The sequence below is a fragment of the Mustela nivalis genome (assembly GCF_964662115.1).
Source record: "Mustela nivalis genome assembly, chromosome: 5".
NCBI lineage: Eukaryota > Metazoa > Chordata > Mammalia > Carnivora > Mustelidae > Mustela > Mustela nivalis.
In genome coordinates this window covers 95,000,918-95,025,016 of record NC_139024.1, presented here as the reverse complement: position 1 = coordinate 95,025,016, position 24,099 = coordinate 95,000,918, and the positions used below count along the sequence as shown (strand labels likewise).

The following is a 24,099-nucleotide window of genomic DNA, read 5'->3' as shown; positions in this document are numbered from 1 at the left end:
CATGTCTCCTATAGAGCCTAGCTCAGTGCCTGCCATACAATAAGCACTCAATAAGTGTCTGTTGAACTATATTAAATAAGATTCTAGACACGTTTGTGCAATAGAGCATTTCTGTAGCCCGACTTCTTCAAATCTACATTGTGTATTCTTCTAACTAGCATTTTGAATGACTTGACTACAGTGCATAATTCTCCCCAAGAGGTGGGGTGTTTTGATCAGTCTTGCCCATTTTTTTTTTCTTGCAATGTCATTGGAGTGAGTTGAACATGCAGCTGAATTCCACACACAAAGCAGTCCTTCAGTTCTTATCAACCTCCCACAGCCTCTGAAGCCCTCAGTGTACCTCTGCCTTTTGCCACAGACATGAAGCTCTCATTCCCTCTTGTAGCCATTGGACTGGAGGTTTCCATGATTGTTTTATTTGGATTCTTTGTCAAGTATGAAACAGAGCATAATCCTGTCCAGCAGCAGTACGGCACCAACGCGACAAAAGCGGACAAATTCCTTGAGTTGCATCCTCGTGAGTAAACAATCTACTTCCTATTACCCATTTTGGGCTTTTCAGAATGTGAACGCATTTGGGGCACTTAGAGTGTGAAATCTTTGAATTCTATAACCCCTTGAGCTCCACACTGGAGCCCCTTACAGAATCTGTGATACTTATGGATACTAAGGGTATTATAATTTCGTGCTGAGGTATCTTGTCTATGGCATTCATCTCTGTTGTTAATATGTTTGAATAGAATCAGTGTCTATTAAAATATCAGCATAAGAAGCCAAAAATTAAAATAATTGATTAATCTTTTGTGTTACCTACATCTGCTAAATGACATTATTTTTCCCTTAAATCGATCTCTAGTTCTGCAAGGTATAAACATATCACCCCCCAAACAACAACAAGTATCTAAGGTAACTTTCAAGGAGAGAGCAGAAACTAAGTGAGATATGCAGAAGGGAGACTGGATTTCATGTGGGGGCCCTAAGGTATAAGAAGTGGTATTAAGAATGACATTAGAGGTAAATGGATATACTCTGGGTTTTATAACCTTCTAAAAGGAAAGCAGTTTGCTCCTCTGCAATGGGAAGAAAAACATGGGCACCTAATGTATTTTAAAGGCAGAGTCCTTCCCTGGAAATGGTAACTGAAGAAAAGAAAGGGTTTAGTTCCAAGTTTGATAAGGAAGACAATGAAATAGTTAATAAAGCAATAATAATTACCATTAACTGACTGCCTATTTGGAGTCAGACATATTCATTACATCATTAACCAGGGAGGTGATAATATATCATATATATATCACATAATTTTATTATTCATTAATTTATTAACTATTAAATTTATTCAATCATTGAGAATAGTAACAATGCTTATGACAGTTCTATGGGTAAGTCTAAGCTTTTCAAAAAAACCCCATATGATATTTGTTTCTCATTCCTCCATTTTTTGAGGGGAGTTATATAATGGGGAGTATTCTCATGCAGACATAATGACCCTAGAGCCACTAAATGACTCAGCCCATATTATCCCTGGTTAAAATATTTTGTAGAATAGCCCAGAAGCTACATAATTTGGTTATACATATATATTTTTTCCTACAGTTTCCCCTATATTTCAAATCAACTCACATAAAACTTACACGACAGCCTACATCATTAGAGAGATTAAATACTTGCTTGTTAAGAAGAAATGTTCAAGTCAAACACATGTGGGTGCCTGCCCAGTGCCATGGGTTGTGCCAAGTGCAGGTGTCATGTACAGGAAGGCTCTGCTCCTGCTTGAGAAGCTCACAGCGTCTTACAACAGTTTTTGTTTTTGTTTTAAGATTTTATTTATTTATTTGAGATAGAATGTGAGATAGAGAGAGGGCGCAAGCAGAGGGAGCAGCAAGCAGAGGGAGAAGCAGGCTCCCTGCCGAGGAGGGAGACCCGATGGGGGCTCGATCCTAGGATTCCGGGATCATGACCCGAGCTGAAGGCAGCCGCTGAACCAACTGAGACACCCAGGCACCCCCTATTACAGCAGTTTTAATTGCAGGGTGGTGGAAGTTAGGAGTTTTTCACAAATAAGCAAGGCAGAATATTAATTTATATTTAAGTAAAGTCAGTCAGATATAGGTTTGTTCATCCCTCTTGCCTGCATTCGGCTATGCTTTTCTGAATAGCAGAACAGTGCCTGGGGTCACACAGACCATCCCCAGACATAACCGTGAAAGTGTGGCATGCCTGAATATCATGTTTCATGCCATGAATGACTCCACAGATACTCATTTGAGAAACAAGCTATATTCTGTAGGTGTTGGGGCTTCATGATAACTAGCAAAGTATTGGTCACTCTGCTGAGGCAGACAGGTTTTTGTTTTGTTTTTTTTTTTTAAGATTTTATTTATTTTTAAGAGAAAGAGAGAAAGCACAAGTAGGTGGAGCAACAGGCAGAGCAGGCAGAGGGAGAAGCAGGGTGCCTGCTGAGCAGGGAGCCTGATGCGGAACTTGGTCCCAGGACCCTGGGATCATGACCTGAGCTGAAGACAGATACTTAGCTGACTAAACCATCCAGGTGTCCTGAGGCAGACAGTTTGACAAGGAATGAAGTGTGACTGTCACAGGCAGCTAATTCTTGCTAGCTATAGACAGAGCAGAGAAAAGGAGAGTTTAGGGAGAAGGCCCTTTGAGGGCTGTCACCATTTTATTAGAATTCTACAAACACACGTCTGTAATGTCTATGGGATAGCAAAACCACAGCCATGATCTTGTTGTACTCTATTACATTAAAACCTACTGGTCTTGCACTCTGAGTAGTTTTTACCCATGTGTGATCTTGTAATGCTATGCCTCGATCATTGGAAAAATATTAATTCACCATTATGCAAATATTTCAAACATTGACATAGTTCATCATATAATAATGAAAGAGGATATTTGTTAATACCACCAGCCATCTCACCAGAAAATCCTTGAGAAATATTAGGAAGCTGAGAAGCTTGCAGTGATGGACACAAACTTTCTAAAATTCTATTTTTTTTTTTTAAAGTCAAAAGGTATTCCTGGCAACAAATACTGTTGATTCTTTTCCCTGAAATGACAGCCTCACTTCACTCATTTTTCAGACAATGTCAATACCTGTCTGAAAAACCATAGTTTATGTCAGTCTTTTATTTCAAGTAAAAATAGAGTTCTGGGGGGGGGGGGGAACGACAAAACAAAACAAAACAAAACAAAAAAACCCTGCTCATTCAGTTGGTACCAAACAATAACAAAAATTCTTCATTTCTGAGATATCCATCCTGTGTCAGCAGTACTCTATGTGTAATGGCATTTCCATGGACTAATTCCTACAGGGTATTCAAAAGACACATATAAGAAGGTCAGTAGTTGGGGCGCCTGGGTGGCTCAGTGGGTTGAAGCCTCTGCCTTCAGTTCAGGTCATGATCTCAGGGTTCTGGGATCGATCCCAGCATCGGCCTCTCTGCTCAGCGGGGAGCCTGCTTCTCTCTCTCTGCCTACTTGTGATCTCTGTCAAATAAATAAAAATTAAAAAAAAAGAAGGTCAGTAGTTAGATTAATAATTTTTCTTGCTTCATCAAAAAGTTCTTAATTAAAACCTGCTTTCCGCCCCCTACCCCCACAAGTGAGTGGTTATTAAGAATACCACATAAGAGATTCTTTCTTAACTATAGGGTTGTGGAGGGGAGTAGATGGGGGGATGGGATAACTGGGTAACAGACATCATGGAGGGCACACGATGAAATGAGCACTGATGAATCACTGTACTCCCTTTGAAACTAATAATACACTGTATGTTAACTAAATTAAATATAAACAAAATATTAAAAAAAAAAGAATACCACAACCATCAGCATGGATTGGTACCATGCTAAAGGACCCATAGATTTACATAATTTTGCTTCCTCATCTCTGGAAATACCAACACAGAGAAAAAAAGCAAGGAATACCACAGGATTATCATAAAAATAGTTTTCACCTCTCAACCCCCCTGAAAATGTCTCCAAGACCCCCAGATGTGTGCCAATCACACTTGGGGAACACTGAATGTATAGGTAAACTGACAAAGGATATACTATGCCACTAGACATTATTTTATGAATTTCAATACCAACGGTGGATTAAGCATAATTATTTCTTTTTTTAAAGATTTTATTTATTTATTTGACAGACAGAGATCACAAGTAGGAAGAGAGGCAGGCAGAGAGATAGAGAGGAGGAAGCAGGCTCCCCGCTGAGTAGAGAGCTTGATGTGGGGGCTCTATACCAGGACCCTGAGATCATGACCTAAGCTGAAAGCAGAAGCTTTAACCCAATGTCACCCAGGTGCCCCCAATCATTTATTTTTAATGATCTACATTTCAGAATGCATTTCTGTATTTACTCAGATATTATTAAGCTCATTTGTTACCAAAAGATTTAGCAGATCTGGGTATAAGTTATAGGCAAAGAGTAACTAATTTATGCAGTGTAAATGATTCCTAGGGAATTGCTTGCTGTTATTCTAAGTGTAACCTGGAATTGTTTCTATTCCTGAATTAACATACTGTCTGTGGTTTATGACCTAACCATAAGATACCAGCCTCCAGTAAAACCCTGGGGTTGCCTTTGATTAAATAGTTTTTACATAATGGAAAGGACTGGAGACAATGAGCACAAGTACAATCCATATCCTAGTTTCTAAATACCATTCCCCACTCAGGGGCTCATTGGAGAAATTGCTGGTTCCAGGTCAGGGTAAATAAAGCACAAGTTTTGCCAAGGATGTAAAGACTAATGGGCATCTGTCAAAGAACACAGTAGCATCCTGCTTGAAGCAGCACCAACTAGACAAATTGGAGATTAATGGAAAATTAAAAATAATAATGAAGGGTACCTGAATGGCTCGGTTGTTTAAGTGTCTGCCTTCAGCTCGGGTCATGATCCCAGGGTCCTGGGATGGAGCCCCACGTGGAGTGTCCCTGCTCAGCAGCAAGTCTACCTCTGCTTCCCAGCACCACCCAGCACCACGGGTGCTCTCTTTCTCTCTCTCTCTGTGAAAGAAGTAAAATTCCTTATAAAAGCAAAAACAAACCAAATAAATAAATAAATAAATAAATAAATAAATAAATAGAAGAAGAAGAAAGCTGAACAATTTCTAATTAGGTTGGATTCACTTTCTCCTGAAAGTGTGCCTTACTGGCAATGCTCGCTCAGTATTTGAACAAATGACCAGTGAGCACACATAGTAACAAAAACAGACAAACCCATAACCATAAGCAAGTGAAATAAAATAAGAGGGATATACACGAATGTACAGCTGTGATCTGGTTCTTGAAGGGTGTATAAAAGCTTGCCAGGTCAGGAAGTATTGGGTTCGAGTTGGAGAGGACATTCGAGGCAGCAGGCATATACAACTAGAGGGAAAGGACGGGTTTGTTTCATTCATTTGATGGGGGTGTTGTTGGAAAGTGAGTCAGAATCATCATCTGCATTTTAAGCACAGTTGGATTATCAGGACTTGCAAGATATCCTACGGCAAGATAAAGATGGAAGTAAAACAGAAAATACCAGCTATTGTCACATTTCCTCTGGAAACTAAATCACACTCTGTTGAGAATATCTGATTTTAGACAAGTCTTGGAAATTCTTAAAACCTGTTGGAAGACTTCACAGAAGTTCAATCTCCTTTCTCTCTACAGAGGACATTTTATTCCTTTAATGGCAGTCTTGCACTATAGAACTAAACCGATGGCCCTCTCTCTAGTCCCCACCCATACATTCTTAGAACAGGATACAAGACATACAGAATCCTAATTGTTTACAGATCTTTCTCATCCACATTTTTTTTTTTACACAGAATCACTGTCAAGAGTTTTCACAACATTATATATAAACTCTTTAGCAACCTAAATAATAGATGAGCTTCTTAAGCCCCCTGGTGGCAAAAAGCAGTAACAATCTTTGAGGGGAAAAAAACCCATTGAAGCACAGTTAAGACGTCCCATCCCTTACATTTCAAAACCCAAGCAGTTTCACGTTTGTTGGTCATGGCCCCACAACAGGTCACATGGAATCCCAATCCCAATCCCTAAATTCCCTGGGTGGATAATGAGATGAGGATGGGCGTTGTCGCCTCTCTGAACTGGAAGACGGTGCAGTGTTCTCCTTGATGAGACATCCCGAAAATCCACTGACAAGGAACAATTTTCAGAAATCTATCCTTCCCTTTCTCATCCTCTACATACTGCCTTTCTTGGGAGGTGGCTGAAAGTCTCATTGCATGGATAGAGTCAAAAGAGTGAATGACTCTAGTGTGTACCTGAATCATGGAGTATTCTCATTCTCTTTATTCTTTCATGTGCTGCTTTTGTCCACAAGTTAGATTGGATCTTAAGCCACTGAAGGACCCTACTGACTCAATCTATGATGCCAACCATATCTGTCTGTCTTGTTACTCATCATAGAGTAATACCTTAGGATAAATCCCCATGCCTCCAAAGAGCTTTTCAAATGCCTACCAAGAGCCTTTGAAATGCTGGGTACCTCTGAAAAGTCAACATCTTCCATCCACTTCTGGGTGGGATCACTGTCAGAGATTAGCTTATCCCATTTAATTTGCAAAGTTTGAAATTTATGTGGTCTCCAAGTTGTGTCAGGAGAGAAGGTCAGAAAAGTTCTGCAGAGAGAAATGAAGCCCATAAAGTAGGAGCTACAGGTTAGGCTCCCCGGGAATCAGGCTTTAAGACAGACATTAGTCTGAAAACAGTTTAGTAGGGAGTGCCTTAAGGATCAGTACCTGTAGCAGGAAGGTTTGCAGCGAGAGACCCCACAGGGTATCCTGAGACCCGGGATTATTTAGCTCCTTGTGATTCTTCCCTGAGGGCAGGGGATGCTATTGTGAATCAGTCATTGACCACAGGCTACCCCAGGGAGAGGCAATTCCTGAAAAGAACTGAGAATTTAGGACTATCAACTGGCAACTCCTTATAGCCAGGGAACTGCAAAGAATAAGTTCTTCATCTTTAAAAGGGGTCTGTGGGCAGTGTATGACAGCATCTCCTTTAGTAGACAAAGCCAAATGGTGTAGTCTCCCTATCCACAAACACAGTCCCCCAAGCCTGATGACAGAACAGCGGGAGAAAGACCAAAGGGTAGTAACGCGTCTCTGAGTTCCCACAGTCAACACTCTGCCTTGCTTATTTGTACATCCATCCCATGGTCTTTTTTCTTTCCTTTTCTTTTCTTTTTTTTTTTTTTTCAGTGGCTTAGAAAATGCTAACAAAGACATTACCTTATTGGACTTGAATGCTGATCTGATAAGATCCCCAGAGCTGGTGCTACTATACAGATTTGTATCTGTATAATAAATGGAGACTGTAGCTCTTTAATTTAGTCATTATTGCCTCTTATCTTATATGCAGACTTTTATGCCAACTCTTGGGGAGCAAAAGAGGACTGTGTCCTAATCCCTTCAACCAAGAAACTCACAGTCGAGTGCAAGAGATGAACACCTCATCAAGGAACTATTACACTATAATGCATGCTAAATAAATGCTAATATAGTGTGGCAAAGGCTAAAGTTGAAGTGTTTGTAGAATGCTGTGTAAAAGACAAGAAGACATATTAATTTTCCTGGAGAGAACTGGGAAAGTCCGCAAGAGCGGGTGATGTTTGCACTGTGCTTTGCAAAGTTTTCCTCAGGTGGGAAGTAATTGAAAACTCTTCAAGTATGAGAACACATGGTATTCCAAGAAAAGGCTCAAATATTGAACAATTTGCCCAGAGTTTCATGGCTGGTAAGCAGTCAGACTGGCTCTGGAGCCTAGTCTTTGGCTTCCTAGTTAATGCTCTCTCTTTGCAGTATTTTATATATCAGATGTAACATTTAATAAATGGGATATATTATAAAGCAACCCTTTCTTCGTTCTCCCCTAAAACATAATTTTTTTCCTTCTTTTTTTTTTTTTCCAGTATTCCAAGATGTGCATGTAATGATACTTGTTGGGTTTGGCTTCCTCATGACCTTCCTGAAAAAATATGGCTTTAGTAGTGTGGGCATCAATCTACTCATTGCTGCTTTGGGCCTCCAATGGGGCACTTTTATTCAGGGGATCTTGCACAACAAAGGACAGACAATATACATTGGAATCAAAAAGTGAGCATCCCTTATTTTTCAAAATTATGTTTTCAGGGCAGTTGTTTCTCTTTGTAGTCTCTTGTCTGTTAGCCTCTGAACTAGCTGGCACACTCTCTCCCTGAGACAATGAAATATTGTTGGGACCCCAGGATGTGAATCGACATTGTGCTCTACTGAGCTGGGTCATTCATTCATGCCTATATCCTCTCTGGTTTGACTTTAAGGACATGAGAAATCCTATCTCATTGAAGGTTATTCCTTCCATCTCAGCTACAGGGAGCAAAAAGCCTCCATTAGCTCTTTTTCTACATGTCTGTATTTACATTTTGAAATGTAAACACTGTAGAAAATAATTCATTTATCAGATCAATAAAATAAAGAAAAACCTAAATGAGATCAAGAACAGATGGGTCAAAGTAAAGGAAATGCTGGAGTGACCAGAATGTATAGCAGATGGAAAAGAGGAGGGGTAAGGAAATGAGGGTGTGTAAGGGTACCTGGGACGAACTCCTGATGTGGTGTTTGGGGGGAGGCCCTTGCATGCTGGATAAAGGAATGCTGTGCTTCATCCAAGCTCACAGTTCTGTGTTGGGTGTGCATATTATTGGATTTATTCTTTCTTTTTTTCCCTCAGCATAATAAATGCAGACTTCAGTACAGCCACAGTCCTAATTTCTTTTGGAGCTGTCCTGGGAAAAATAAGCCCAGTCCAAATGCTGATCATGACAATACTAGAAATCGCTGTCTTTGCTGGCAATGAATATGTGGTTGGTGAGATATTTCAGGTAAGGATTAGATGATTTATACTTAGTAGCTTTGACATCAGTTCTGATTACACGCAAAGGATGCTTACTCTACATAGGGAAAAAGATTGGTGAGCATGATAGAATAGCAAGTATAATTATACCCATCATTATCTGAGTGCCTTTGATAAACCAGGAGTCTTATCAACATTACCTCATTTCATTGTCACCACCATACAATAACCTGGGTATTATGCTGTTACTATTGTACAAATTACAACTAATGATCACAGATGCTGAATGACTGATCCAAATCTGGATTCAAACCCAGATTTTACTAACTCCATAACTCTTTTTATTAAGTTATATTTACTATCAATGATCAATTCCTATTATATTTCAACTACTGGATGACTAGCCCTTTTTTTTTTTTTAAGATTTTATTTATTTATTTGAGTGAGAGACAAAGAGTACATGAGAAACAGGGCAAGACAGACAGCACTAGCAGGAGAGGGGGAGGAGCAAGGATCCAGAAGCAAGACTCGAAGGACTGAATCCCACAACCCTGGGGATTATGACCTGAGTTGAAGACAGAGGCTTAACAGACTGAGCCACTCAGGCACTCCTGACTAGCCTGGTCTAAGGCTTGTGTTAAAGCCTAGATCAAATTTCTTCTCCTCCATGAAAAATCACATTGATTCCCCTGAGGATATTTCTGGGCATTCCCCAGTATTTTGCTCGTTTCTATTGAACATTTAATTCCACAGCCAATATTTTTTAAGTTTTTATTTAAATTCCAGTTAGTTAACATGCAGTGTAATATTAGTTTCAGGTAGGCAATACAGTGATTCAACACTTCCATACATCACCTGGTGCTCATCACAGCAAGTGCCCTCCTTCATCCCCATCACCTATTTCACCCATCCCCCCACTCACCTCCCGCTCTGTCCACAGAATATGTTTCTGAAAACTTTCCAGGTGAGTCTGACAAACAAAATAGTTAATGTCCTTGTCTTTATAGAGTTTACAGTCCAGTGAGAGAAGAGAGACCTTGAATAGAGAATCATTTATCACCTACCCACCCATAGGCAGGTGCATGCACACACACACAAATATTATAAATTGAAATACATGCTATGAAAAATATGTAGAGGGGGCTATGGGAGAGCATAACCAGAAGACCTAACTTAGATTGTGGAATCAAAGAAGGCCTCTCTGAGGAAGTGGTAGTTAAGCTGGACCTGAAAGGTACATAGGAGTTTATCAAGTATGAATATCTAAATAAATTAATAAGTTTGCATTATTTTCCTACCTTAATAAGTACAAGAGGAGCTATGAATCAAGTTTGGCACTTCAACCTTTCCCTCCTGGGGTAGGAGAATGTAGAAGACCGGGTCAAATTCATACAGTGTCCTAAAGAGGGACCTAAATATGTTGCTTCAAATGAATCTTGAACATCAGTTGGTTCTCACATCATCATATAGCACAGTGAAAAAAATATGGGGAAGACTCGGGCTTTTTAAAGCTTCAAGTCTTTGAATTGAATTTAATTAAATGAGCCTTAACTATAATGTCAAATGAATGCAAAGAGCATCTTTCTTTTGAAATAAGGGCAGTGCCTATCATTTCATTTCGAATTTCCCTAACCTAGAGAAGTTAACTAAAATGAATTGAATGTCCACAAAGACCTAGCACTTTACAAACATGGCCTCACTAAGTCTCACCATGAATATATTAGCTGGTAATATTTCCCACTTTACAGAAGTAGAGAATCAGAGAAATATAGTAATTTGTCTGAAGTCACATTGCAAGGAGGCACCTGACCTAGCATTGGAAGTCAGTTCTGCATGTCTCAAAATCCTATATATTTTTTTAATGTCACTATCCTATTTTATCTTCTTTTATTCTTTCTCTGACATTCTTTCTTCCTTTCTTTCTTTCTTTTTTCTTTCTTTCTTTTAATTTCTTCTAATGTTTAACCAATGAGCAGTCCTTTCATTGACTTTCCTCCTGTAGTTAGATTCAGTTTCACTTCTAAAAACATGAATGTTTTGCCCCTCAGGCTTCTGACATTGGAGCATCAATGACGATCCATGCTTTTGGGGCCTACTTTGGCTTGGCGATAGCAGGTGTCCTATATCAGTCAGGCTTGAGAAAGCAGAATGAGAAGGAGGAGTCTGTGTACCACTCAGATTTGTTTGCAATGATTGGTGAGTAGAGATGAACTTGCCTGATTGGTGAGTAGAGTTGACCCAAGGCAAACAGCCTCCTCTGGACTGTCTTCCATATCTAGCACTAATATCCCTTTCTGTGCTTTATGACAGGGACTCTTTTCCTTTGGATCTTTTGGCCCAGTTTTAATTCAGCCATCGCTGAAACTACAGAGCAACAGTACCTGGCCATCGTGAATACCTACTTCTCTCTTGTTGCCTGCGTGCTCACAGCCTATGCATTTTCCAGCTTCGTGGGGAAGAGAGGCAAGCTCGATATGGTCAGTACATATTAACCACCATGGAAGCTTTGCTAAGTGACACTGATGGTTGCCCAGATGAGTAGGTCATTTCTGCCTCACTGCTGAGCTGCCGCAACAAATCACAACACTGCAAACCTTGCAGAATATTTTAAAAATAATGTTCATTTGTTTCTTCATCAAATTTATATTGTGGCAAATCAAAAGGGTGTTCTCAAGGAATATACAGTCCATTAGGGAACATAGTTACTCAAAAATCAAAGATTTGAGGCATATTTCTTTAATGATGGAGTAGACTATCTCCCAGGTCTTAGGAAATCTTCCTTAGAAACAGGTTTGCCAAGAATAGAAACAGAGAATAGGAGGAGGGTACGAGTTAAGTCTGTTTTCCTAACTGTAAATATTCCTCTCAAATAACAACTAAAGGCAATGTGGAGTCTGGAATAAGACTCTGGAGGGGGAAAAAAAAAAAGGACATTAGTGGGAATACTGGTAAAATTCAGGTAAAACCTTTGATTGTATTCTATCAATGCTACTTTCCTGGTTCTATGATAACATAAAAGGTTAACCTTGGGGGAAGCTGGGTGAGGGATATATGGAGACTCTGCAGTATTTCTACAGCTATTACAAGTTTAAAATGATATCAGAACACAACATTTTTTTTTAACACTCCCAAGTTGGTCTTCTGAGTTTCTTTCCTATGAACTAGAGAAATGTCTGTGAAGGAATAATCCACACATCAGCTGCTCTTCTTTTCCAGCCTGAGGGAAGAAAAAGATATTGTAATTTCTTCAAGAGGAGCTAAAGACATAGATTTCAATGCTGTACAATTTGTTTAATGAAAGAAAATTGAAAACAAAAAAAGAAATAAAAAAATACATGTACAGCTCAGTCCTCTCTTAAAAGTAGTGGTGAGACTTCTTCCTTAGGAAGAACAGCCAGAACATGATTCTTCTGAGGAATTCTGGTAAATGGCAACTGGTTACTCTTTCCACCGTCTTCAAATATTCTCAATACAGTAACGCTTGTGAAAGCTGTTGTCTTCCATGTATAATGTGCACATTTTGATCTCTACATTCCCTCTTTGAGTGCTCGCTTCGGCAGCACATATACATTCCCTCTTTGAATATTGGAATGTCATAACTGTTGTCTTTTATTTACAATGTGCACATTTTGATGTCTCTACATTCCCTCTTTGAATATTGGAATGTCAAAAACTCCACCAAACACATACCAGCCACTTTTGGTTCATAATAACCACAAATGCATTTCCATACTGAATAAACAGTCATACCACTACTAGAATAACTACATTATATGCACCAAGCCTTCCATCACAACTTCTTTGGTTTTCCTCTCATCCCTCCCCAAGCTGGTCCCACTAACCTGATTGCTCAGTCCCTACTGAGGAACCCCAGTGAGAAAGATATCAAATGTCAACCATTTGGAAGAAAGGCTTTTTGTCATTACAAAGAACCTTCTTTTTAAAAAGGAATCAGTAGCCCTTTGAACTGAGAAATAGACCATGGAGTCCATGGAGACCATGGAGTCTATCTAGGGAATAGACCCTAGATAGATTACTTCATTTCTTCTGAAGCCGACCTCGTTCAGCTCACTTCATTCAAGTTTCTGTGCTGCCCACAGGTCCACATTCAGAATGCAACCCTGGCTGGAGGAGTTGCCGTGGGCACTTGTGCGGACATGAAGATTCACCCATATGGTGCTATGATCATTGGGAGCATTGCAGGAATTGTCTCCGTGCTTGGTTTCAAGTTTTTGACTGTAAGTATGACAGGTGCTCTCAGTCAAACTCTGAATCTGTACCATCATCTTCTGACATCCTACCAGCGGGGAAAAACTATGCAAATTCCTTTTATCATCACCCCTCCTTCTTCGAGGGTCATTTCCCTTCTTATCAGAAATACAGCTCACAGTTGTGGATCCAGTGGTTTCTACTCTTCCTTGACTTCTTTTGTGCACCAGGAAAGAATCTGATATTATTAAATTATTAAAAAAATTAGTGTGGGGGCACCTGGGTGGCTCAGTGGGTTAAGCCGCTGCCTTCAGCTCAGGTCATGATCTCAGGGTCCTGGGATCGAGCCCCGCATCGGGCTCTCTGCTCGCTGGGGAGCCTGCTTCCTCCTCTCTCTCTGCCTCTCTCTCTGCCTGCCTCTCTGCCTGCTTGTCATATCTCTCTGTCAAATAAATAAATAAAATCTTTAAAAAAAAAACTTAGTGTGAATTGAAAGTTAAGTACGGGTGTTCCTTTCCTCAGGGCCGTTTCATTAAAGTTTTTGTTGTTGATGATGTTTGCTTGTTTTGCATAATAAAGCACTCTGTGTCCTTTTAAGGGGATTTAGAATATCATCAGTATGTCAGAAGGAGGAGGACTTGAAATCACCCGCCTTCAAATCCATCTACTAAAAACTGATATAAGTAGTTTTGCCACCAACATATTCAGATTCTTTGACTTAAGTGGGCTATAGATATGGATGGCGAAAGGGGTGACAGATAAAATTTTCCTGCATAGTCATTGACTTCAGTATGTCTAACAAAATAATAAACTTCCTCTTTTTACAATTTTAGCCATGTCTTACTGATAAACTGAGGATCCATGACACATGCGGTGTTCATAACCTGCATGGCTTACCTGGTGTGATAGGAGGCCTCGCAAGCATTGTGGCGATAGAACTGGGAGCATCTAAGGCGTAAGTTAAAGAATGGGTTTTTCTGCACCCTGAGGTCCAATGATGTTTTATCTCACTCTTGGAGGAAATCTGGTAATAAGATAGGTTTTTCTTTAGCAATCCAGGCGACGGTATCATCCTTACTGAAGCCAAAGAGACACGACTGGGTGGATAAAGTTTGGTGGAAAGATATGTCTTAACTAAGGTTATTAATGGTGGTTGGTTTTTGTTTGTTTTAATTAAGTGTTCATTTAAATATTTCTACCACAGGCAATTGTATCCTCACAGGGCCATATGATAATCACAGTCAGATTATAGTAGGCTTACTCTTTTAGTTAGTCTCACCAAAATGGAGGAGGGGACATCTGTGATGAGCTGAGCAGTCCTTGCCTACAATCAACACATCGAACAATGAGTTAGCATAACTTGAAGAGCGCTGGATCTGGGGAATCAGGAAACCGGGCAAATGACTTTGCCTTTGCTATTGTCTAATAATGGGGCCTTTGACAACTCACTTAACTTCTGTTTCCTCTTCTGTAAAATTAGGGAATTATAGTATTTATTCTCTAAAATCCTTTCAAGCTCTAACAGACTTAGATTCTTCCAAGAGAGGTCATAAATATTTAAAGGGCCGGAGGAAGAACAGTTATCAGTCAAATCCAGGACAACAAAAGTGATGTCAAAGGCCATCAGTTGTCACTTTTAGGTAACAAGATTGGAAAACTTTGATATGAACATCATCCACAGAGTCCAGATCACTCAGGGATTAAGGAAGCAGGAATTAAAACTCTCAATTTTAAAATTTTAAAATTTAAATTTACATTTAAACTTTTAAATGTAAATTTTTAAATTTTTAAATTTTAAAGCACATTAAAGCATAAAAGAAAAGGTGAAAATGTTTGAAAATGACTCAGAGTGACTACTGGTTAGAGTTTAATAATTTGAAGAGAAAAATTTCTTTCTTTTTCACAGATTAAAATTCAACTCTGTTGAGACCAGTCATGATAAATATTTGAAAAAATTTGTTTAATCATATTTTCTACTCAATAGAAAGTTGGCTTCCACTTTCATGTCTAGAGCTGACCTATTTCTTCCGTTTGTTTTCTTTCTTTCTTTCTTTTTTTTTTTTTTTTGTCCCCTTTGCAAAATTGGAGAACAACCCCAGAAATAGCCACATTTTCTTGCAGCTTTCTCTGGGACCTAACATGCTGATGAGACAAACACTAACATGTCTGAATGCTGAATGCAAATCAAGCATGACAAAAACATGGGTCCATGAGCTCAACTCTAAGTGCTATGGTGTGTACACACTTTTAAGATGTGCCTCATGATGAGATGAGAAATAAAGGAATTACTGAGCATCATGCCTGCACCCATTGTATGGATGCAATAAAACAAGAACTATCTGGCTCTCACAGGCTGGATCTCACTGGGTGGACTTGGGGTAGGTTCTGTAGTTGAGAGTCAAGTTCTTGGGTGTTCAGGTTGATCAGCCACTTCTCAGTATGCTCAGGGGGACTTGGAAGTGGGGTGGATGACAAGCCTTGGAAGGCCTAGTCACATGGGTGAAATTCACACACATCTCACACACCAGCTAAAATATTTTGGCCAAGAGCCAAGACTATTTACTCAGATATTTCTATTCAGAAGAGTAAAACACAAATCGGGTTTCTTGGTAAGCATAGAACAAGGAGAAGTAAGGATTCTTAAATGTTATCTGTGCACATTATGGCAGCCTAATTCTAATAATGCAGTTAATTTTGTTAAACCTCATGTTTCCCAAGCCCATTTTATCAGGGAACATTTTTTATCAAAAATATCTTTTAATACCTTGGAAAAAATATTGGCAAATTCTGGTAAAATTTACAGGCCATTTACAAAAGAAAAGTATCAAATAAGTAAATATATATTAAATGTGAGATCTCACTAGTGATCAAAGAAATGCAAATTAACACGTTACCAATTTCTCATTTATCAAGTTGATAAAGATGAAATGAATCATGATACTGAATGGTAGCTAATGTAGAGAAATGGGGATATGAATTATACGTTTTTCTATTTCAAATGACCCTTAAGAAGTATATAAACTTTTACTAAAAATTTCATTTCTAGATATGTTTTATTTTAAGGAAATTATTGGGCAAATTCATAAGCATGTTCATAAGAGGATGTGCTCTCATAGCATTTTTAAAAATATGACACATTGGAAGCAACCTAAGTATCCAAACTCAGGACTATAATTACAGTATATTTTTAGAGTGTAGTATTTGGGAGTAATTAAAATTATGATCCAGGTCTACATTTACTGGCATCAAAGGACACTGAAGAATTAATGGGAAAATTAGTATTATAACATGATTGGCTTTTTATAAAAATATATGTCTTTATTTTACATTTTTATACTGATTAAGATTTGAGGGAAATTAAACTTGTTCCCTTCCTTTTCTGGATTAATGTTTTCTCATACTCTTAAAATGAGTATGTGTTGCCAGTACAATAGCACAATTTTCACATAGTAGAAAAAATTTAAACCCTTCAAATAAAAAGAGAAAATGGAAATCTGAGTTTAGTACATTCTTTCCCTTGGATGATGAAAATGACATACCAAAGATGAATTACCAAGACACTCTCATTTTCCAATTGTTTGCTTTCCCATAATCACACATTTAGTCCTTCAACAACTATTTATGAATTTTCTGCTAAGGGTAAGGTGCTGTGCTAAGGAGGTCTTCACATCTCTAGTTCTTTTTTTGTCACTCCTATACCAGCCTTCTGCATTTCAATAGTTTTTTATGACATTCTTCCAATCTCAAAAATTATGAGGTTTTGTTTTTTTTTTTACTAATTTTGTTTTAAGGTAACTGTGTCTAAAATGACTTACAGAGATTTTTAAAATATATTCAATGAGTTATCTTTACACTATATGCTAAAATTAGCTTTCCTGATCTTAGTGATTTTTAATTAATCTGCAATTTTCCTTTTGCGGTGGGATGAGGAAAGATGGCACTCATGTTATTTTGTACATTACTCCATCCTCAATGTCTAGAAGTGAAGGTGGCACAGAGTGAGGACTCAATAAATATTTGTTGAACGGATCAGATCGAAGATCAGAGCCTGGTGCCATATTTTTAGAAAATACTAAACTTTCTAAGGAAGATCTTTTCATCATTCCTGAAGAAAAATGTGATTTTTGCTTGAGTGCTTATGAGGACTTCTTAACATTGCCCAAGAATTTAATAAAATAAAATACAAAATAAAACAAAATAAAATGTACATACAATATAAAATATACATACAAAAGAAAAATACAAAATAAAACAAAAATTGTAAATTGTTTCTTTGCTGGTGTAATGCTGCGCTCTGGCCTGAAGATGGTGAGCATCCACTCCCTCGGGAAATGAGATTTGTTTGCTGGTACTCTGGAAAAACAACACTGGTCTTTTCTTTTGGCTTCCTAGGTCTACCAGGACTACCATGTTGATGCAGGCAGCTGCTCTAGGATCTTCCCTTGGAACAGCAATTGTTGGAGGGCTGATCACAGGTCAGGATGAAAAGTAAACACTTCCATGTGCTGCATGTGGTCAGCATGATAGATGATAAACATTTCGACTGGTAAATTTGAAAATATTCTAAAGTTCTGACAGTAAAATAATCACGTAAGCTCAAGGGGATGATTTTATAGCAACATATATATGTATATTTTTTAATATTTTATTTTTAAGTGATCTTTATACCCAATGTGGGGCTTGAACTCAGACACCAAGATCAAAAGTTGCCCTGTAACTTACAGTAGTATTTTTATTACTATGCAAGTAAGTTTTCCTCTTCAGCATCATAACATGCCTTATTTTCTCCCTAATCTTATAGGTTTAATTCTCAGGTTCATTGTCTGTGTCCAGCCATCTACGGAATTCTTCTTTGATGATTCTGCATATTGGGAGGTACTGAGCAGCTTTCTAGCTAAGAATGTAAATGATGACTATACCAGTGAAAGTTCTGCTCACCCGAAGCCTAAATGTCTGTTTGGCATCTTTGTGATAAAACTGGATAAACTGCCTAATTATAGAAAGAGATTGAGACAATGTATCCAGACAGATAAAATCAGAAGTTAAGGTCTATTCCAAAGCAGAAAGGACATCAAGACAGAATTCAGTAGGCAAATGTCCTTTGCTCCATTGAGAGCAATAAAAAGCTTCTCATAAATATAATAGGAATACCAGGAAGTAGCATGAGATTTTATACCATATACATGAGTAACAAAAACAGGTAGAATATGGAAGGTTGAAGAATCTCAGTGAAGAAACTAACAAGAGGTTTTATGAAAAACATCGTCTTCTTTCTATCCTCCAGTTTCTACCTCTTTACTCCTTTGACATTTTCCCCAAATTATTTCCTGCAAAGCTTAAGAGTGATAGGTATTTCGATATGTCAGCGGGATTGTCAGGAAAAACAGGTTTGGTAAAGAGAATGTAGTCCGGTGAGTGAGGTAAATATCTTTGTTCTTTTATTTTTCCCCAAGACAAACATTTGTTATTCCTAGTTCTTTCTATTGAAATACCTTTTGTGTTTCAGTGCTAACCTCTGTCAGGTCCAAGTGAAAGAAACTATAAAATGCCCTAATCTTGTTTTCTTTAAAGGTCCCCAAGAGGGAAGAAGGTGACAATGAATGAACATGATTGCCACAACCAGCCGGAACCTAAAGACTAAATATCATTCCTGTGCCTCAGTTTCCTTTCCTATTATCTAGAATCATGTTTAAATTTTTTTTTAAAGGCTGCATCCAACAAGAACAACAGAACGAATAGGTCCTGAGCCCATCTGGTGTTGTTTCTTGACACTCAGTGATTGCATGGTCGAAGGAATATGTCTTATAAAACAGATAGTCAAATAGATTCTCTTTAGGACTCCCTGACCACTCTTTCCAGTAGGTGGGTACAGGGTGAATACTTCATGAATATTCTTGTATTTTTTTTCCCCATAGGGGTAAATTTACAAAGAAAACAACACATCTGCTTATGTCACTTTTATTATACATACTATGTCTCCAATCCCAAAGGTATAAAACTAAAGCCAATAAAACAATATGTAAGAAATCTATATAGGAAGTATAAAGGAAATTATTGTGTACAGCAAGAACATGATTGTTTTGGGTGGTGCTTTCTTTATTTAGAAATAGTCTAGTTAGTAATGGTATGTCTTTACTTGAATAATCTTATACTTAATTCTTTTTGCATGTTTATTACTTGAGACAAGAGTTCAAATGCTATGTGACCAGTCTATTTTGTATAAAATTCCAATAAATTAATTGTTATTTTATTATAAATTACAGCATTTGTCTTTGGCTCCCCTTTCTTTGACAGCTGGAATTCATTTTATTAACAAGCATACACACACACATACACTCCTCATACATAGTCCATATTCAATCCAAATAAATTGTTACTATGTATTAACTACAAAATAATCAAGTTCATGTCTCATATAATAGGGTGAGTTTTAAGGAACTAAGTATTAGAAAAGATAGTTGACATAGTCATATAAAACTATTTCTAGGGAAATATGGTCTTCTTTTCTCTCTCTCTAGAATCTTTTAAGATTTTCCTTTGATTTCTGGAGTCCCAGAATCTTGTCAGAATGTGCTTTTGTATCTGTGAAGAAGTAAACCCTGGCATAATTAACAGAACATCAGTTACTAGATGCTAGATATTAAAAATTACAAGTAACAGTGAATTATTTAAGGTTTTATTTCTCTGGAGAAATCGTATAATTTTTTTATAGATCCTAAGTATTTCATTACACAAATAGGTGATGTATGTCAGAGTCTCTTTCACATGGGTTTTTAAAGTGTGGTTATGTTATAAAATCCACTACCCCCAGTCTTGCTGATCATCACAAAGAATCATCTTCACTATCCAGATGCCCAGAGAACCCCTCATTCCCCATTGATCATAAGGCAAAGCTCAGAGGGTCTTGGGTAAACATGGGTGTGCATGTGTGTTTTCTTAAGTCTATAATTGTGATGTGCTTAGGCACAGGGTTGTGATGACCATTATCCCTTGGCTTATGGACACTCCCCTGCCTTCCTGCAATGAAGTTCTTATAAATGGTAGTCTTATTTTAAAATTCTGAGTTTATGGTCTTTTTCCCACAATAGAATATGTCTTTTTTTTTTTTTTTTAATCTATCTTGCCTAGAATCTGGTGAAGCATTTTAATTTGAATATTTGAGTCTTCTGCTCAGATAAACTTCCTTCTACTACTTAGTGGCTCCCTCATCTCATCTGTTAATTTTCCCTTGTCTAGCACTCCAGTTATTTACATGGAAATTCTGCTAGATCTGTTATCGAAATCTATGGCCTGGTCCATCTTTATTTCATTGGTTTTTAACAGAGATTCTGTGCTCCTTCTCTTCATCTATTGATTTGTTTGCAAACCATTGTCCAACTTTACAGACACAGCTAAATTTTGTGTGTGTGCACGTGCTATGCTTGAAGCTCCTTAATTGAGCTTATAATTTTGTTTATTGGGAAATGGGATGCATTTTTGTTCAATATCAAGTTTAAGGTCTAATCTCTCTCTGTCAATAGTTAAATAACAATTTTATACCTTAGCTGTTCAAAAAAATTTCTGATATCAAATAATACTATTTATATCACTTGGCTGATTTTTAAGCTCTACTTGGATGATCAGTTTCAGGAAGTTTTTGTTTTTCTCTGTTCCTATCTAAATCTGAAAGACTGGCCTAAAATTTCATGCAATTTCAGGCAGTGTGGTGAAAGCAGAGATATTTTCAGACTTTCCAGCCCTTGTTTCCACAGTCTTCAACAACTATTGTATAAGGTAGGAGAGCTCTGCTGATCTAGGGCAGGGCTTCTGCAACAGCTTCATGTTGTTAGAAGCCAATTATTTTGGGTGTTCTTGAGTCTCTTCATTCTGGGTTCTGGCACCTTTTCGGTTGGTTGTTGATTTAGTATGTCTCTTCCTTAGGATTTATATTCCAGTTGCTGAGGTACCTGGGTGGCAGTAATCTGGATAATGAAGGCAGGCACAGCAATCTGGCAAAGTATGTCAGAGATTTGCCAGAGTGTGAAAATATGATTCCCTTAATGAGAGCTCAAACAAAGCCTCTCTGTTCCTCAGTCTTTTCAGCAAGCCGTGCTTGGTGTTCTTCTAGAGCCAGGACCAGAAAGAACTCAATGCGTCTGCTAACATGCCTGCAGCTCATGGGGGACAAGGGAGACCCACGTCACCTCAGGAATGCTCAGCTGAGAAGATGAATTACCATTCCCTGGGGATTCACAAACCTCTGCAAAGCAATAGTTCTCAAACCTCTCCTCGTTGGGTCTCTGCCACCTGCCTCCAAATTCTCATCAAACACAGAGGAGGGAACTTCTCTATCAGCTTTTATTTCCTTCTTTGAATCCAAGGTCTTCCATCCTCCAGTGAAACAGCAGGCTCAGTTACTGCTCAGCTCAGGACAGGCCTTGTAGTTTGATTAGAAATATAGGATGAATGGTGCCTGTCTGGCTCAGTGAGTATAACATGTGACACTTTATCTCAAGGTCATAGTTCAAGATCCACATTAGATGTGAAGCTTACTTTAAAAAAAGGGGGGATGCTAGAATGGTAGCATACACAGAATGTCATAGATAAGAAGAGAGGAGAACCTAAATAAAATTAAAAGAAAACTTGCCAGAAAAAGAAATATATATAATATATATAACTATAAATATATATAAATATAAATATAAATATAGATATAAATATAGATATATATAGGGTATATATAGATATAGATATATAGGTATATATAGGCTATATATATATAATATATATATAGTTAGGCAAAGAGTGATATAATATATTATATATATAGTTAAGCAAAGAGTGATTTAAAACTCAACTATATATATATATATATATATTTATATATATAGCCCAACTTGGGGCTCCACACTCAGCATGAAGTCTACTTGAGTTTCTCTCCCTCGGCTCCTCCCCCAGCTCTCTCTCTCAAATAAATCAACAAATCTTTAAAAAATAATAATAAAAACAAAACAACCCTATTGAAAATAAGCAAACACTCTTTCACCTGGAAACCACTTGCTAATGAAATGAAAGATTAGATGACTCCTCAATCCACTTTCCCTTCTTCTTTTTGAAGATAGATGTTGCTGCTGTGCATGTATATTTATGTGGATGTGGATTGGTTGGATAGGTTAGCTAAGGAGAGTTGCAAGTGAGAGGAGTCAACAAAATTCATGAATGTCAGATCTCTCTAATCTGTACTTTATTTTCTAAATCACCCACTTCTGTCCTGTCTACCCCTATACTTACGTTGTTTCCATTTGGGGGGGCACAGAATTTAGTCTTTTCTAAGTAATAACCTTAGCTTTTATCCTGGCCTCATTTCAATTGGTATTTATCAAAATCTCTCCAAAAAATATCTACCGCAATTTTATCCAACCTAAATAACAGCCGCTCCAACAAGCACATCTTATCCTTGTCAGTCAGACATAGACACTTCCTAGACCTCATCTGACAATAAGTATAGATATGCCAGGTCCACTTTTAAAGTCCTTCTTTTGGGGCGGTCGCCCATTAATATGCCAGGTCTTGAATTTAATTCCTGCTTAGTCTTTTACCATTTACGTGTTTTTAGAAAAAGTACTTTATCTCTCTGACTCTCTTTATTCACCTATAAATAGAGATAATATCTACTTTGTGAAGTTATTTTTGAGGATGAAGGATAACATTTTGACCCTTAAGAAAAATTAGAAGAAAGCTAAATCATCTTAATATTCTTTAATGTTTTTAAGTATTTATATCAACTAGGAGTTTTCCATAAATTGTCCAAATTTACCCTTGCAGGGGCCCTCTGAGTTAGATATTATCACTGAAGAAACTGAGATTCTGAGTAAAGGAGCTGGGGTTCAAGCTTAGATCTTGTAACTTCAAATATTGATTTTTTACAACCAACTCCAAATGCTTCTTCTAAAGATTAAGTTATAAAAGCACATAGAAATGTATGTCTCTTGGTGGAATTTCAAGTATTAGTGAAAAGAGTGAGGGAGAGAGATCTTGGCACCACATAACCAGCAGCTTGATTACATCAGACCTAGGGAAGAGGGTCTTAGATGTGAGCATTCTGCCACTGCTGCTTGAATCATGATTCCTGTGGGGGATATATTAACCCTCAGCATTTAGAATTCGTATATATTTCTCCTAAGAACTCACTTCTACCAGGGATACCTGGGTTGTTCAGTAGGTTAAGCATCTGCCTCCTGACCTCAGTTCAGTTCTTGATCTCAGGGTTGTGAGCTCAAGCCGCACATTGGGCTCCACAGTGGACATGGAACATTCTTTAAAAAACAAAACAAAACAAAAAACTATCAATTAAAAATATCAGAATTTATAATTCTTCAATTTTTTTCCACTTCCAGATTTTTATAGATGAATTAGATAAAATGATGAATGAAGTGTAAGTAACTTTTCTGGTTGCAAAGAACATCAAGTTCTTACCTTGAAAACATCCATTCTTGCGAAGTTCCCTTTTCTACATATGATGAACAGAACAATATTGCTCTGTAAAAAATAAATAAAACCCAAACAAGAGTCTGATTTGTTCCCATGGTCAAGTTTCCACATTCCTGCTCCAAAGCAATGAACTAGGCAAACAGCAGCACCTTGCTTAATGTATGGGAACAGCTAGCACAATACCCATCACTCACAGAGTTAATTCTGGAGGGAAAAGTCTCAGGTCCTGTCCTATTTCTGTCAGTAATTAAAGTTCTGATCTACTCCAAAGTTTGTTGGATATGCAGGTCAATACACTGAAAAAAAAAAAAAAAAAAGGCAAAATTTATTCTAAAAAGTTTGGCTGATATTTTTGTCCATTTTTTCATCAACATAAATCCAACTGTCAGCTTCCTGAATATTTTATGCTATCCTATTAAAGTAGGGCCAGAAGTCCTCACAAAATACTGAATATTTTGCTCAACACCTCTTTGAAATAATTTTATTTTGAAACAATCTCAAGCTTTCAGAAAAAGCAGTACAGCCCACAAAACTGTCTTTTCTG

General features: G+C 37.8%; 1 protein-coding gene across 1 annotated transcript; it reads left to right on the top strand.

Moving 5' to 3' along the window:
* Window positions 1-243: 243 nt before the first annotated feature.
* On the top strand, window positions 244-19,347 carry RHAG (Rh associated glycoprotein). Its single transcript, XM_082729748.1, has 10 exons — window positions 244-520; window positions 7,954-8,137; window positions 8,754-8,904; window positions 10,925-11,072; window positions 11,187-11,353; window positions 12,977-13,114; window positions 13,919-14,040; window positions 17,478-17,560; window positions 17,887-17,960; window positions 18,657-19,347. The coding sequence occupies exons 1-10, from the start codon at window positions 364-366 to the stop codon at window positions 18,687-18,689; spliced, it is 1,257 nt and encodes a 418-aa protein (XP_082585874.1). The 5' UTR covers window positions 244-363; the 3' UTR covers window positions 18,690-19,347.
* The last annotated feature ends 4,752 nt before the right edge of the window (window positions 19,348-24,099 follow it).